This window comes from Trichosurus vulpecula, chromosome X, assembly GCF_011100635.1.
Source record: "Trichosurus vulpecula isolate mTriVul1 chromosome X, mTriVul1.pri, whole genome shotgun sequence".
Taxonomy (NCBI): Eukaryota; Metazoa; Chordata; class Mammalia; order Diprotodontia; family Phalangeridae; genus Trichosurus; species Trichosurus vulpecula.
In genome coordinates this window covers 44,152,746-44,171,043 of record NC_050582.1, presented here as the reverse complement: position 1 = coordinate 44,171,043, position 18,298 = coordinate 44,152,746, and the positions used below count along the sequence as shown (strand labels likewise).

Here is an 18,298-nt window from a genome sequence, read left to right as displayed (position 1 = left end):
CCCACATCTGGGACTGTCCAAATTCACATATTCTTCTCTGCTCTGGGGGTGGAATCATAATATGTATCAATAAAATTGGTTTTGTTCAGCTCAAGAGCCCAGATGGTAGTCCCAGCAATTAGAAAGAAAATTTATTTTTCTCTCACTCCCTGGCCCTCACATCCTCCCATTCATCTGGATTTAATTCCCTAAGAACACATATACACATAAAGACATACATGCAATGAATGTTATCTTAAGGAAACTGATTTCTTTGAAAACATGGAAAATACAGAAAGGGAGCAAACTCTTAAAGAATGAAAATTAGGGATATAAGCTCAATGCAAAATAAGGCACAAAAAGTAGGAGTATCACTGGTTTAATTCTTGTCAACAAAGGCAGTGACAGCCATTCTGCATCCACTCAGTGAGACTTCCACCTTGTTCATTTACATTCTTTTCCCAGCATCCTGATACCAGTTGGGGTAGTGACAGTAGCAGTAACAGAGCCAGTCTCTTGTCCTTTCCTATTCTCTTGCTCAGGCTGCAATTGAAGATGCTTAGCTACAAGGGCTGTGGCACCATTCTGAAAGCCATTATTAACTGTCGAGTCTATGGCAGAAACAGGCGGCAGACCACTGCCCCACTTCAGCAGCACCAGGCTCCCAGAGCTCTTGGTGAACATCTCTCAATGTGTATGCCCACTTGTTGCCTCTCATAAGATTTCTGTTCTCCTCCTTCCTACAAAGGTTGAAGAGGATGATTGCCTCACATAGTCTCATGCTTCAGGAGCTCTAGCGGGAAGGAATCCAAGGATTTCTGTCTGCCAGCAGACACCAATCTCCAATGACATGCTCCAAGCAAATTAAAAACTTCAACATCCTTTCCCTAGCATTCAAGACACTCACCAATCTCACATGTCAACAAGCCTTTGTTAAGCACTTACCACATGTAAACATTGTACTAAATGCTCAGAATTACAAATCCTAGCTAAAAAAGACAGTCCTTGCCCTCAAGGAGCTTCCATTCGAATAAAGGAAGACAACACATTAAAGGGAGCTGAAAGGGGAGGGCTGAGAGAGAAGGTACCCACAGAGGGACACGGAGGAGAAACAATCATCTCTTATCTCAGATTATCCCCCTCTATGCCCTCTATGCGCTAGTCAAACTGAATATCTGTACCGGAAATGCACACACAATTCTCATGCTATTATGTGTCTAATTCTCTCCTTTCCTCTCTTTGCCTAGTGAATTCTCCCCAAACCTTGAAAGCCCTACTCAAATGCTACATTCTCCAGGGAAGCATCTCTGATCCCCCGACTAGAAGCCATGTTAACCCTCAGATCTCAGATCTCACATACCACTTTATTCTTCTCCTCTCCAATGCACATGTAAATTCATGCATTATAGCTATCTATATATATATATATATATATATGTATGTATATGTATATATTCATTATCCTTCTCTTTGATTGTGAATTCTAGAAGGGCGGGGACTACCAGGTCTTATCTCAACATTGTATCTCTCCCAGAGACAACTATAATTTTCTGCACACAGCAGAAGCTTAATAAATATTTGTTGAATGAATGAGCAATTGCCCTCCTCTGCACACTTTTAAAACAAATTGTGCTGCTAAAAGATGAAACTGATGGCAGTATACATTGATATCGCTCAGTAGAGTGAGTTCTGTCTGGTTGCAAGCCAGAGCATCATTTCACCTAATGGATTGTTGTGGCTGTTAGATGTAGCAGTCCCCTTAAGAACAGAGCCTCTGATTGCTTGCTAAAAGCAGTTCAAGTGTGAATAGTGGTTAAGTATTCTTCCATTTTCTATCAGCAAATGGGTATAACAGAGTAGACCAGTATGATTTGCTGGACTAGGGAAACTTCTAAGCAACTGGACATGCATCCTGTCTCTTTTCTAAGTAACCTACAACTTGCTGGGGTGACACAATGTCCCCGATTGATCCCCAGTGTTGGGGGGGAAGGTATTGTGTCAAAGATGATTGGCAACAAAGTCAGAAGGAGCCATCTTCTCTGTAGTCTGTAAAAAGAGGAGGAGAAACAGCTATCTCTTTTGGGCTTTCCCTTTTGGGATTCTCTTCCAGTCCTGTCTCTGTTGGACTTCCAGCAAGGGAGGGATAATATATCTCTCTTCTCTGCAGCCAATGGCAATGGTAACTACCAGAACATGGCAGTGGGAATCTGTGCTTGTCTATTTGATCCTGAGTCCCTAGCTGTCTTCTTCAGCTTTTCTGTTGTTATCCCTGAGCACAGATCAAAGATTATCTATCCTGAGAAATTGATATTTCTAGCCTTGGTAGATATGTCAAGAATTAGAGAATCTTCAAGTACCCGAGTCAAATGTAGTAATATTAATTTCTTAGGTATATGGAGGATGGGCTAGAGAGCAAAGAGACTGGAATCTGGGAAGCCAATCATGAATCTTTAGCAATAGTCCAGATGAAAAGGGATGAGAACCTAAACAAGAGTGATGGCTGTGTAAGGGGAGAGAAGGGGATGCATATAAAAAATTGCTGTGGAGGTAGATATGACAAAACTTGGGAACTCATTGGATATGGGCGGTTAGGGAGAGGAAAGAGACAAGGACAAGTCTGAGGTGCCAAGCCTGGGTGACAGGAAGGGTAATGGAGCCCTCAACAGGAATAGGAGAGTTTGAAGGAAGTTTCAATGAGAAAGGATAATGAACTCCATTTTGGACATGTTAAGTTTGAGATGCCGATTAGACATCCAGATGGAGATTCAAAAGGTAACTGGTAGTGTGAGACTAGAGTTCAGAAAGAGATTTCAGATAGGTATATAGATTTGAGGGAAACCTGTGTAGAAATGATAATTGAATTCACAAGAGCTGAAGAAATCACCAAGACAAAGAGTATAGAAAGAGAATAGAAGGCAGCCCAGGAAAGAGTCATGGAGGATATCCATGCTTAGTGGGCTCAATATGAATGACAGTTCAGTAAGGAAGATGGAAAGGAAGTGTCTAGAGGTAGTAGAAGAATTAAAAAACAACCAAGTCATGTAAGTCCAAGAAGGGGGGAAGGAGGTGGTGGGCCATAGCATCAAAAACTGCAGAGAGGTCAAGTAGGATATAGACTGAAGAAATCAGGTGATGATTTGATGATTCAGCATTTACATGCCATAAGCAAGAGAAAAGATCACTGTTTCCCTCCATGTTTCCCCATGGAGATAAAACCAAATTTAACAGTGTAGAATGTTAATAGATTCATAAAAAGGAATGGAGTTGCAAAATGAATTAGAAAACAAAACTCAATAATATTCTGCCTACAGGAAATAGAGAAAGGAAATTACTGATGATTAGAATGTTGAGAAAACTGGCTTTGTTAATTCTATGGAGACTACTTAATGGGAATCTCAAAAAGTATACTTGTAAGGCTCCCATGGTCTAGGGCAAAGGTTCTTAACTTTTTTTGTATCATGGACCACTGTCCATATCAGTCTGCTGAAGGCTATGGAGCCCTTCTTAGAATAATGATTCATTGTTGATAATCATAATTGAGGGAAATGCTCGATTTCAGATTGAGGCTAATGATGTAATGTTTTCACATTCGAGTTCATGAATCACCAGAAATCTATACATGGACCCCTAAGGAGTCTGTGGATTTCACTGGCATAATAAGTTCACAAATGAGGAAAAGTTGAAAGCTTTAACACATTCATTACAAATCATGATGTAATAGAATTGTAAACAAAAGAAGAAATATGAACAACAGATACCAGCCTAAAACTAAAAAAAACTGAAATAAGTAGGTCATAGATGAAAACATGAAACTGTGAAAAATTAAAGAGAATGATATTAATAAGATGACATACCAAAATTTATGGTATATGGTTTAAGTAGTTCTTAAATTTATATCTCTGACATATATTTTTTCACTTTTTAAAATGTTTTGTTGATACTTTTTGTTTTTTATGTCACAATCATTTTCCAATAACCACTTCCAATTCAACTCTCCCTTACAATAAAGAAAACCAGTTAAACAAAACTGATACAGTGACTGCATCTAGTAAGGTACAGATCATTCTGCATCTGTAACTGCCACCTTTCTAATGCACGAAGGAATTGTGTTTCATCTTCAATCCTCTGGAGTCAATGTTGGTCATTTATTTCATTTAATTTAAACTCTGTAGTACATTGTCAGCCTGACTCTGTTTTCTTCTCTCTATATCAATTTCTATGTTTAAATACATATATATTTACATACATATATGTGTATATATATGTATGTGTAGAAACAAAAGAGAAAAAAGAGAAAACTAATGAATTAAACATGCAACTTTTAAAAATTAGAAAACAAATGAATTAATTTTTCTAAAACAAGGACAAAAAAGAGAAAATCATTTTAAAACAAAAGCTAAATAAACAGACCTGAAAACCAATGATGGCACTGATGCAAAAAAGCAAAGAGCTAGTTTTTTTTAAAGGATCAATAATATTGATAAACCAGTTAGGGTTGTTCTACTATATTCACTCATAAGCCCCCACCAGTGTGCTTCCAAATGATTATCAGCTAGACTCAATTAGCTTTCAGAAAGGGCATTTGCTAAATAGGATTAGTAAGGAGGATGATTACAAAAATATTCCCCACCAAAAATACCAAAATAAAACAAAACAGAAGCATATCCTCCCTCTACACACACAGGGTCCCTGGGCAGAGCAGGTTCTAATTTCTAGAGCCCCTGTGGCAAGTCAGCTCGCTGATCCTGATTACTGGTAGTCCTTTTCTTCCTTTGTAAAGTTTTCTTGAAGTTCCCCTTAGATGTAGTTCTCTACTGGACTCCAAGGGTCAATCCCTTTGTAGAGTCCATAGCCTTCACTTCTCTCCATCCTGATGGGCCACCCTCCCTGCAGCTGCCTTTCCTTGGTGTGTTTAGTTCAGGGGTAGGGAACCTGCAGCCTCAAGGCCACATGTGGCCTTTTAGATCCCTGGGTATGACCTTTTGACTGAGTCCAAGTTTTACAGAACAAATCCTTTTATTAAGGGGATTTGTCCTGTGAAGTTTGGATTCTATCAAAGGGCCACATTTGAGGACCCAGATGGCCACATGTGGCCTCAAGGCCACAGATTCCCCACCCCTGGTAGTGCATCCTCAATGTATCTCTTAGGTCCTGGTACAGACACTACCACAAGCCACTGTGATTCCAGAGACACAACTACTGACACCAATGAGAACACTAGATCTTCTGAAGGGATTGGCCCTGCAGCCCAAGAAAGCTCTTAGAATACCTTTGGGCCTTAGACCTCTACCTAACAACCAAAGGGAACACGGCTGGCCTGGAGTTGAACTAGTTATACCTCAAGGGGAAACCTGTAGAACCCAAAGGCAAGGTTTCAAGGGGAGATTTAGATTTACCCACTATCCCAGACAAAACCAAATTCTTAGAGTGCTAATCTTCCATCTTTCCCTCTCTACTTGTTCCTTTCTTGCTGCCTACCAACATTCCCAGGTCTCTCCCATCTTCAAAATACCCTAACTTGATCCTGCTGTCCCTACTTTCTATCATCCTGTATCTCTCCTTCTCCTCTCTGTTGAACTCCTTGAAAAGAGTCTACACTCAGTGCCTCCACTTCTCTTTTCATTCTTTTCTAAACCTGTTGTAACCTGGCTTCTATCCTCATCGTTCAACTGAGTCTGCTCCCTCCAGAGTTACCAGTGATCTCTCAAGTGCTCAATCTGATAGCCCTGTTCTCAACCCTTATCTTCTTACCATCTGAAGCACTGGATACTGTTGACAACCTAATGGATACTCTCTGCTCTATGGGTTTTTGTAACATTCTTTAGTAACATCGATCTCTCAGAGTTCTCCTGCCTGTCTCCCTATGGCTTCTTAGTCTCCTGTGCTGTATTTTTATTCTTATTCATGCCCCCAAACTATGGGTGTCCCTCAATGCTTTGTCCTGTACTCTCTACTTTCTTCCTTCTATACTATTTCCATTGGTGGTCTCATCAGCTCCCATATGTTCACTTATCTTCTCTCTGCAGATGACTCCCACATCTATTTATCCAATCCTAGTCTCTCTTCTGAACTCCAGTCTCACATAACCAAATACTTTTTGAATATTTCAAATTTTATTAAGGGGATTTGTACTGTGAAGTTTGGATTCAGTCAAAGGGCCACATTTGAGGACCTAGAGAGCCACATGTGGCCTCGAGGCCACAGATTCCTGCAAGAATCTTGAACTCAACATGTCCAAAACAGAACTCTTTATCTTTTTCCTCAAACACTCCCCTCTTCCCAATTTTCGTGTCAGCGCCAAGGGCATCACCATTCTCCCAGCCTCCCAGATTCATAGACTTAGTTTCCTACTCAACTCCTCACTCTCATTCGCTCCACAAATCAAATCTGTTGCCAAATCTTGTTATTTCTAATGTCACAACATCTTTCACATATGGGGTCTTCTCTCCATTCACTTAGCCGAACCCCTAGTTTAAATCCTTATCACCTCTTGCCTGGCCTTTTGCAATAGCCTTCTAATCACTTTCCCTGCCTCAAGTGTCCCCCCCCCACTCCAATCTATCCTCCACTCACTTGCTAAGGTGATTTTTCTAAAGACTCCGGGGTGTGCTGGTAAATATCTAGCAATTGGATCTCTAAAATAATGTACCCAAGACACCCTTTCAAGTTTAATCTGCATTTTAATTTGCATTATTAATAGTTTCTCTATCACTTTAAGGCTAAACAATCAACAAAATGATATATTGAGCCATGATTTGTATCATTTGCCAATTTCTGAGGTATAAATACACTAAAAATTTAACAATCGGCTCTCACAAGCTGGTCCAAGCTGACTCTAGCACATGGTTAAAAATGTAAGTCTGACCATGCCACACTCCTACTCAATGAACTCCAATGACTCCCTCTTACTAGCAGGATCAAACATAACGTTCTTTGGCATTTAAAGCTTGTCACTAGCTGGTATCTTCCAACCTTTTCAGTCTTCTCACATTTTATTCACCTCCACACACTACATAGTCCAGCAACACAGACCTATTTACTATGCCTGAAACCAGCCTCCATCTCCCATCTATGTGCTTCTGCAATGGCTGTCCCCCTTGCCTGGAGAGCCTTCCCTCCTCATCTCTGACTCTTGACATCTATGGCTTCCTTGAAGCTTCAGTTCAAACACCACCTCCTTCAAGAGGGTCATTCTCCCATTCTATCCCCAGTAGTACCCTTCCTTCTGAGATCATCTTCTCCCTACTCGGTATTTATTTTGCATATAACTATTCAATTAAATGTATCTTCCCCATTAGAATGTAAGTTCTTCAAGGGCAGGGGTCATTTTTGTGAGGTTTTTACTTTTCTGTTACCCGGAACATAGTAAACTGACAACAATAACAACAGCTAATTAGTTTAATGAGTGGACACCTGAGGTGCAGAAAAGAGTCTTCCAGAAAACAAAAAAGTCTCACTTCAGCATAACAGGAGCCAGATTAAAGAACAGTAAAACCTTCACCCTTATCAGATAAAGAAAACTTCGTCTAGAAACACACAAGGGAGAAGACTCTAATGTTTACCTGAAAGCACCATGAAAAGCCAGTTTTTTTAATTTCACATCATTTAAATAAGCCTTCAGGTGTTTTCTCTTGCATATAATAACTCCATAATTTTGAATACTGCAGATACAATTCAATGAGAAACAAATACATTTCTGAAAATATCAGATTCCTATGATGGACACTTCTAGCCTAATGTTAAAACCGCTGTGGGCTTTGCATGTAATCTCAAATTTTGAAATGAGAATTGGGAGAAAAACAATTCTATTAAATTAGAATTTTAAATATTTTCTTCAATTTTATTTATGATAGGAAATGTTTGTTTTAAAACCAAGTGTGACTGAAAGAATAGTTGATGCAGTTTTTTTCAAATGTCATATTGTAATGTTGATAAAGCCTTATTTTTGGTGAATAAAAGATCCTGTTAGTCTTTTTTCAGTGATGGAAGGGACAGATCCAAAACAACCTGGGAAGACTTGTATGAACTGATGTAGAATAATGCAAGCAGGGCCAGAAGGATAGTACATATAATAACTGCAGAATTGTAAAGGAAGATGACTTTGGAGGACTTCACATCTCTGCAATGACCAACCCTAACCCTAGAGAAGACTGATGCTGAAGCAGGCTACCCCCACCTCTTGGCGGAGAGATGATAGATTAAAAGCACCGAATGAGACCTATAGTTTCAGATATGGGCAATCTATGGACTTGTTTTGTTGGACTTATTTGTTATAAAGGATGGATCTTTTTTGTCAGAACAAATTCTCTCCCTCCCCACCCTACCACCTACCTCCTGTCCTGACAGGGCAGGGAGAGAATTATTACCTAGTGATAGTAAAGGTTAAAATAAAGAAAAGAAGGAAAAGAACATCAATAAAACTTTTTTTAAAAAATACGTAAAAGAGGGGCAGCTAGGTAGCACAGTGGGTAAAACGCCAGCCCTGGAGTCAGAAGGACCAGAGTTCAAATCCAGCCTCAGATACTTACTATGTGACCCTGGGCAAGTCACTTAACCCTGACTGCCTCCCCAAAAATACCTGGAAGAAAGCAGAAGGAAGTTCAAAGGGAGTCACAGATAGGGCAGTGTTGGAGCTACCATGTTAAATTTCATATACACTTTAGAAAAACAAGCTGTGTGCATAGAAATCCACAGTTTCATATACAATCCTGTTTTTTGGTTCTTTTTGTATATGGAAATGTTTGTGTTTTTTTATGTTTGCAATGCAATATAATAATAATATAGACAATTTTCTATCTAATTTACCAATGTAACATAATAATATAGACAATTTTTGATATAGCAATAATAATACAGATAATTTTTTTAAATTTAATTAAAAGATAAGCTTTGGTATTAGCAAAAGCTTGGGGATCATTAAAAGAACTGTATAGTTTCCCAAAGGTGATCTCGCTGGTTCTCCCACTGTTCGATTGTGAGGCTAACTCATGACTGTCCGAAATATACACACTGATGCTAAAGTGCTATAGGTCGCCAGCAAACATCATATGATAGCATACACAATGATCACTCCATCATTCTGGTTTGTTTCTGCGGGGATAGTCAAGCCAAACTCTTTTGAGTCTTCATCGATATCATTTAGGAGACTACAGCCGACCTAAGCTTGATGCAGCCAGCACAATGTCGTCCACAAACAAAAGCATTTGACATACCTTGACATCTCAGGGAATTCCTCTCGGATTTGGACTCTGCTTGAGATCTCTTCAATGGAGGGGGCAAATGCCTTTGCTGAGTATACATCTCCCTCCTTTGTACCTCACTTTACATTCAAGATCAAAGGGTCATAGGATAAGACTATTTCTGTTATATCTTTCAAGGACTCTTGCACAGTTTTGATCTATGAAGGAGAGAGGCTTCATTGGAAGAGAGCTCTAAAATGGCCTTCTGCTCGGCCAAAACAAATGCTTTTTTATACTTAGCAGTAAACCCAGAGGGATCTTGTATTCTCTACACCTTCGACTCTGTGACAGTAAAGATATGTTCTCCTATGCAATGTTGCTTGTGAAAGCCTGCCTGTTCCCTCCTTATCCCCTTACCCAGTATGCCTTCAATGTATATGCAAATGCTTCTCATCAAAATTTTATGTAGATGGGAAAGTAAGCATAAAAGTTAGTAGTTATTGCTGGTGTTTGTCACCCTTTTTTTCCTAATAAGGTCCAAGATTTTTCCAACACCTTTGGTATCTTCCTCTGCTCCAGATACCTTGAAAATAAATCCTTCAGAACTACTACCCCCCCCCCATTCTATCACTTTCAACATGAATCTCCTCAGTATATACTTGGTCTAGTCCAGCTGTGTTTCCCATGTTTGTTTTCTTCAGTACTATTTCCATTTCCTTTAAAAGCACATCCTGGACTGTGATGTTTGAATCTAAATGTGGTTGCTTCGCTGTCCTTGATGGCAAAAAGAGTTTGTTTTGAAAAACTTTGCAGAGCTAATAAATCATATTAATAGCATAACAACAAAAACCACATGATTACATCACTAGATATTGAAAAAGCCTTCCATAAAACATAGCACTTTATGTTTTAAAAAACTCTAAAATAATAGGAATGAAAAGACCTTTCCCTAATAGGATCAAAAGCATTTATATAAAACCAAGAGCTAGCATTATTTATAATAGAGAGACAGTGGCAACTTTCCCAATAAGACCAAGGGCCATAGGATCATAGCTCTAAAGCTAGAAGTAACTTCAGAGGGTATCCACTCCAGCCCCCTCATTTTACAGAAGAGGAAGCTGAGAGCTAAGGCAGTGAAGTGACTTACCCAAAGCTATATAGGTAATGAGCATCAGAGATGAGATTTGAACCCCCATTCTTTGACTCCAGAGCCAGTGTGCCTTCTCTTGTATCATGATACCTCCTCTAAGTGAAGCCAGGGTGGCCAACATTACAACTTAGAATAGTACTAGACATCTTAGCCTTGTTAATGAGAAGTGAAAAACGTATTAAGGGAATAGGCATTGACAAAAAAGAGACAAAATGATTCCTATTTGTGGGCAATAAAATGGTTTACATTGCAAAACCTAGAGAATAAACAACGAGAGAGCTATATTATAAACAGCTCAGACAAAGTAGCAGGAGATACAAAATAAATCCATAAAAAGCCATTAACCTTTCTGAATACTACTAACAAAATCTGAGAAATATAAGAGCTATATGGAGAAATGTTATTGAAAATAATAACAAAATGCATTCAGTGTTTGGGAGCTGATGTACCAAAATCCACATAGGACATATATGTACAACTACAAAACAATTTTTTACAGAAATAAAAGAGGACTAATAGGGAAAATAGCGATAGTCATGACTAGGAAAACTGAATGCAATAAAAATGACACTGCCTGTATTACCCTGTAGATTCTGGGCCATGCCATTTAAATTGCCAAAGGTATACTTTAGAGAACTAGACAAAATAAAGACAAAATTCATATGGTGGAACAAAAGGTGAAGAATATAAAAAGAACCCATCAAATAAGTAAGAAAGAATTGGGTTTGGCATAAGAAGGTCTCAAATTACATCATAAAATAGTGATTGTCTAAATATTCTCTAACAGATAAAAAAATGGAAAAATAGACTAGACTGATAGATAAATGAGACTTAAAAGTAAGAGTAGATAAGAATCTATTGTAACACAAACTACAAGAGGGAAAATCCTCTTTTATAAACAAGAACTGCTGGCACAGTTGGCTAGCAGTTTCACAGAAAATGGCTTTAGAGCATCATCTTACACCATTTTTAGATCAGGAATCTATACCATATGGCACGATCATTTCCAAATGGATAAATGATCTGAATATTAAAAGTCACACCAGATAAAAGTTAGAGAATGGAAGGCTTATACCTTTTACAACTGTGGTTAAGGAAAGAATTTGTGACCAGCTGCAGGATAAATAGAGAAGAATATAAAAGCTGGAAAATACCATTTTAATTTTAATAAAAATAAAAGGCTTTGCAGAATGAAAATCAATGGAGCTAGAAAGAGAAAAAAGATACAAATGGGGAGTATCTTTTCATTAAATATCTATGATAAAAATCTGCCAACCAAGAACTGCAGACAATTGACACAAACATATTTGTGTGTGCGCGCGTGTGTGTGTGTAAAGAGAGAGCAAGAGAGCGTGTAGATGGAAGACAATCTGAAGGAGGAATGCACTAGAAGCTGGGGAGGCCAGGAAAGGCATACAAAAGTAGGTGGGATTTGCCTAAGAATTGGAGGTGAGGAGATAGATCATTCCAGGCAGAAGAGATGACCAGTACAAAGTCATGGAGTGGGAAGACGGAGTGTTGTTTTCAAGGAACTACAAGTAGAACAGTGTTTCTGGGTCATGGAGTGAACAGAGAGGGGTAAAGTATAAGAAGATCGGAAAGAAAGGACAGAGTCAAATTATGAAAACTTTTGATTAATCAGTCAATCAATAAGCATTTATTGTTGAGTAGGGGAGTTTATATTCGACTCTGGGCAAGCCCTCACACCAGAGGTGCTAGTACTCCCTGAACACCCCCTACTGCTCTCTGTTCACATCCCTTATATGTTGTCTCCCACAAGTAGAATGCAAACTCCTTGAGGGCAGGAGCTGTCTCATATTTTTTTGTCTGTATTCCCAGAAGTTAGCACAGTGCCTGGCACATCTTCAGGACTTAATAAATGCTTTTTCATTCATTAACTCATTCATTCATTCAATCTAAGGTAGCTTAGAATATTTATAGCCAAGAACATTTCTGATTTCATTTTCAGAAAAGAAAAAAATAGCCAACACTAGTCTTTTTTTTCTTTTCGGCAAGGTACTTTCTTGCCTGTGATCAGTTGCCAAAATCACACTTTGAATCAGTGACCCAAGGATGGGAAATCTTCAAAGGCCAGGCTCCTAGATAGCTCGGGGAATGGGCCAACGGCTGTCCTATCAAAGGCATCTCACTACCTGTGGCTTCCCTTCCTGTAGCCTGACGCCCATATGGTTGGCCTTGTCCCAGATCAGAGATTGAACCTTTCAAGGGTTCTGGCTTTGTTTCATTACTATCACTAACTCAAATTTCTATAGCACTCAAAGGTTTATCAAGCACTTCTCTCACAATTATGACACATAGACATTTTACCAATGAAGAAACTGAGACTCAGAGACAGGACTTGCCTAAGGTGACACAGGTAATGTCATGGCCAGAATCTGAACCCAGGTATCTGATTCAAAGTTCAGTGAGCTTTCCATCCAGAGGATGTTAGCCTAAGGTCCATGAACTTGGGTTTTCTTTTTTATGTTTTGCTTACTGTATTTCAGTATAATTAGTTTCATTTCTATTCCTGTGTATTTTATATTATGCATTTAAAAATATTATTCTGAGAAAAGGTCCATAGGCTTCATCAGACTACCTAAAGGGCCTGTGACACACAAAAAATTAAGAATCTCTGTGAGTTTATAGCAGGCTGCCCAGTCCTGGGGTAGATTCTACCTCACTTAGAACATTTCGGTATCTAGGTCAAAGAATACAGCCACATCTTCTGGATTCACTTGGGGGTTATCAGAGAATCCAATGACTCGTGGGGTTTCTGCAGGGCTAACGAATCACAGAATCTCACAGGTCATCAGGTACAACCATATCTGGACAGGAAGGCCCTACGTGGCATCCTTCTCCTCTGTTCAGAAACCTTCATTCAGTAATGGAGAATCCAGGTGGTGCTGTGAATGGAGCACTGGATTTGGAATCAAGAAGACCTGAGTTCAAATCCAGCCCCAGATACTTACTGGCTGTCACGTTACCTTCCTCGGCTTCAGTTTCCTCACCTGGAAAATGGGGATAATAATATCTACCTCCCAGGGTTGTTTCAAGGATCCAGTGAGATCATATGTGCAAAGCACTTTGCAAACTTAAAGCTATATAAATGCTTGTTATTGTTGTCATTACTTCTAAGGCAGCCCAGTAGATAGTTGGACAGCTTTCACTGTTAGGAAGTTTGTTAGGCAGTTAGGCGGTACAGTGGATGTGGAGTCAGGAAGACCTGCTTAGTTCAAATCTGACCTTAGATGCTTACTAGCTGTGTGACCTTGGGCAAGTCACTTAAGCTCTAACTGCCTCAGTTTCCTCATCTGTAAAATGAAGTTAAGAACAGTGCCTACTTCTCAGACTTATGAGGCTAAATAAGGTAATATTTATAAAGTACTTCGTAAACCTTAAAACTCTCTAGAAATGCTAGTTTTTTTTTCTGACTTCAATCCTTAATTCGCTTTTCTGCAACTTCTACCAAATGGTCCTAGTTCTTCCCTATGGGATGGAGAAGAACACATTTAATCCGCTTAAAAAGCTTAACACGGTGCCTGGCACATAGTAGTAGCTACATAAATGCTTATTCCCTTCCTCCCCCTCACTCCCCTCCTCACTCTCCCTAATCCCCCTTCCAAATGACAATCCTTCAGATAATTGAAGGCAGTTCTCATGTCCCCCGGTCTCCACTTCTCTATGCTAAACGTGCCCAGGTTTTTTCAGCCAAGCTCTATACAGCATGATCTTGCCACCCAGGAGAGACTAGAGGAGCAGACCGTGGAAATATCCCACTCTCTCCACACTTACAGGCATAAGGTGTCTCATGTTTCCTGACCAGAATTAGTGCTAGTGGGAACTGGGGCCAAAGCTCTCATTATGAAGTTCAGGGGGAAATGCCTGTAACTTTTAATGAGCTCACGCGAGTGAGTGCCTCCACCTCTGCCTCCACTGCCTCCTCCTCTGTGTCTCACCCTCTTAATTGCAAAGCAGGGACGTGGTCCCTGAAGGCCCAGAAGTGGCAACATTTCTTCAAGGCTGAAGTTAGGAAGCCCCAGACCTGCTCTAGACTTCCCAACCTTCTCCTGTGAGCTGAGAATGCTTTTTTAGGCAAGTGGAATCTGGAGTCTGGCGAGAGATCACTCCCCCCCAATCTGGCAGCCACCATGCTTCCTACCAACTCATCATAAAATTCAAATGGAAATACTCTGAATGGAGGTGATCTTTTGCCTCCAGTAGCAAGGTACCAGGAACTTGAGCACTGAAATCAGGTCTATTAAGGAGAGACAGCATGGTTTAGTGAAAGGAACACAGGCCTCCGAAGCAGAAGACCTAGGTTTCAGTCCCAGCCCCACCACTTAGAAGTTGTGTGACATTGGGCAAATCTCTTCACTTGCTCTTCCCAGTTTCCTTATGGCTAAAACATGAGAAGATTAGATGCAATGAGCTCTGGAGTTCCTCCCAGCTCTACCATTCTGTGATTCACTATAACATCTGCATAGGTGGAGGAAAATGGATGCCATGAATTAACTTGATCCATGTGACTGTTCTGGCCATTGTCTCCAGTGGTGGCTTCTAGACACCAGCAGAGAGTGGTGCCCTTCCTGGAAGTTACAATTATATCACTGATGAGTCAACAAGAATACTTGAATACGTACAGGTGAGTGTATATAAGCTAACAGCCAAATCCTCAGGATTTTCCAGAATCATAACCCCTCCAGAGCAGAGACTTCTGGGACCTAGAAATATAGTGAGTGGTCATATGATCAGAAATTCAGAGCATGAAGGGACCGCTAAAAACCCTCTCATTTTACAGGTTAGGAAACTGAGGCCCAGAGAAGTTAAATGATTTGTCCAAGGTCACACAGAGAGTAAGTAGCAGATCTGGGATTCAGACAGGTTCTGTGACTACAGTTTAACAATCTTTCTATCATGCTGCCACAGCTGATCGAAATATTTCTCTATTATAGGAGAAGTACATATCTCTGCTGATGTCCTCCTGCCTCCCCACAGTGAGTAATTTTCACTTATTTGTGTGTCTTTCTTGATGGAACACATTTTGTCAAAGAAATATAAAGCTGTTTCTTTATTTAGCTTTTATTCAAATTTCACTCCAAGTGAGAGACAGAGGAGTTTAGTGGGAAAAATACTCTCCGGTTCCAGTGCTGACTCTGCCAAGAGTTAACTCTATGACCTTGAAGAAGTTACTTCCCTTTGCTGGGGCTCAGTTTCTTTCTCTGTTTAATGAATGTTTTCAACTAAATTATCTCCCTGGTCTCTCCCAGCTCTGACAGTCTTATTTCTAAGGCCCTTCCCAATTCTAACATTCTACGATCTATGCAAGTCCTACTGATGAGAAGCAGCAGGTCATAGTGGATAGAGAGAAATGAGCAAACCTGGGTTCAAGTCCCACCTCAGACACATACTGAATGTGTGACCCTCACCAAGTTATTCAACCTATTATTCTCTAAGAAACTCTCCAAGTCTTCAATTTGCAGAGATGTTGACCTGCACTAGGAGAGGGCCTTTCGTCACCAGGGACTTCCCTATACCATTGAAGTCCCAAGGCCAGTTCCTATCCCTATGTCTTCCAGCTTTAATATTTGATGGTTCTGTGATTCTTTGCTCTTGGTTTTTTTTAGCAATGCTACAACTTTTATGTCAAACCAAACTCTCTCAGTTTTTCTTTCGGCTTGTGTTTGATTGTATATGGAGAAAGAGGATCCTTCCTACATCAGCCCTCTGTAAATTGAAGACTTTTGTAGAATCGATTCTAAACAAGTGGGTAAAGAGCAAAATTTCACCAATTCAATGTTAAAGAGTTCAAACTTTCCTCCTTTGTTCGTTGAATTGACTGAGGGGGTTTTTTAAGCAACGCAGACACAACCTAATTTCCTCTCTTAAGTTATGTCTAAGTGAAATATGATCGGCTGCTTGAAAAGTGAAAAGTTAATCCAAACCATTCATTTGGCACCGTAACTGGTTGCTTGAGTTTAGTTTCGGACAGTTCCTAACAATTAGAAGTGTCCCAAAGAGGAATGGGGCTGCCTGGGGAGGGAGCAGGCTCCCCCTCACCAGGGGGCTTCAAGCAGAGGTTGGATGACCACTTAGTGGGGATGTTGTAAGAGGAACTTCCTGTCCAGGCATGGATTAGATTAAATGAACTCTGAGTTCCTTTTCAACTTTGAGATTCTATGAATTTAATTTTCACAGTGAGATGCATCTCATACACAGGCTGGATGCCAAGAGCATCACCCAATTCAATTAAAGGCTTGGTCAATCATCTGGCTATTTGCTCTTTATAGCAACAATCAACCTCTTTCACTGAATCTTTTATGAAATCGACCAGAAATTATTGACATCATGTAAATGTGGCCAATTTCCTTCTCTCCAGAATAAAATGATCCTTTGTTAACCTTTGCTGAGAGGCAGCATGTCATAGTGAATAGTGGGCTGCAGAGTGGCCATGTAAGTACTTGATCATGGGTGAAATACTTAACCATTCAGTGCCCCAGGTAACTCTCTAAATAAGTTACAAGTGGGTTGCCAATCTGTATTGCTGGAGAGAATTTTCACACTCAGAGTTCCCCACACTGATGAAAGTACAGGTCCAGATCAAAAAGGAAAAAAAAAACTTTGCTCATAGGAAAACGATTTTCCAAATCCCCAGACCTTTTTTCCATCTTCCGTCAACATGTGCAGCATGAGCCTGACCCTCTGGCAAGAGCCCAGCACAGTTTTGACTTGAAGCTGAAAATGTTCATTCCAGAAGCCGCTGAAAAGTTCTTCCTGTCCCCCAGCTCCCATGTAGAAGATGCTCTGTTTTGTCTCTTTCCCTTGCAGCTGAGGGGGCCCAATGGATGGGCTACAGAGAAATAACAACTCTGAGGTCACAGAATTCATCCTGGTGGGCTTTTCCCAGAAGCCCCATGTGCAGGCCGCCTTCTTCACTGGGCTCTTGTGCCTCTACCTGGTCACATGTTTAGGGAACAGCCTCATCGTCATTGTGATCCAAAGGGACACTCAGCTTCACACTCCCATGTACTTCTTCCTCAGTAACCTGTCCTTCCTTGACGTCTGCTACTCCACCAGCTGGGAGCCCTACGTGTTGGCCCAGTGTTTCAAAGACTTCCCCACCATCTCCTACACCAGCTGCTATGCCCAGATGACCACTTCCCTGTTCTTGGGGATGACTGAGTGTCTCCTCCTTGCTGTCATGGCCTATGACCGCTTTATTGCCATCTCCAATCCTCTGCGCTACACCATCATCATGAGCAACCAGGTCTGCTTGCAGATGGCTGTGGGCACCTGGATCAGTGCCTTCCTCTTGTCTGTAATGCCAATCATTGCTATTCCAGCTCATTACTGTGGGCACAAAGTCATCAACCATTTCAGCTGTGAGATCCAGGCCTTGCTGAAGCTTGTCTGCTCAGACACCCCCATGAGCCTGATCCTGGGTCTGGTCATTAGTGCTTTTACACTGCCCTTGCCTTTCACCTTCATCCTCATCTCCTACACCCGCATTGTGGCCGCTGTGCTCAGGATCCGCTCCACAGAGGCCAGGCTCAAAGCCTTCTCCACCTGTGGTTCCCACTTGACAGTGGTGACCATATTTTATGGGACAGCCATCTACATGTACTTGAAACCCCAATCTAAAGAGTCTCAGGATCAGGACAAAGTCATCTCAATATTTTATGGAGCAGTTACCCCTATGTTGAACCCTCTCATTTATACCCTAAGGAATAAGGATGTGAAAGGTGCCCTCAGGAAATTGATTGGAGGGAAAGAAAAATCTTGAGGGCTCCCTAAACTTCCCCAATAAAGTCCTGATAAGTAAAGAGAGAAAATGGAAAGGTCACTGAAGTAAGGGATGAACTCCTTCATTTATTCAACAAGTAGTTATTAAGTCTGGTATAATAGATTTAGATTTAAGAAGACCTGGGTTTGAATACTACCTCAGGCACTTACTGTGTGGTCCTGGGCAAATCACCCTCTCAGCCTCAGT

At 40.6% G+C, this 18,298-nt stretch overlaps 1 protein-coding gene across 1 annotated transcript; it reads left to right on the top strand.

Annotated features, from left to right (window-relative positions):
- Window positions 1–17,149: 17,149 nt before the first annotated feature.
- Window positions 17,150–18,091, top strand: LOC118832568 (olfactory receptor 13H1-like). Its single transcript, XM_036739862.1, has one exon. It carries the CDS (start codon window positions 17,150–17,152, stop codon window positions 18,089–18,091), a length of 942 nt encoding a protein of 313 aa, XP_036595757.1.
- The last annotated feature ends 207 nt before the right edge of the window (window positions 18,092–18,298 follow it).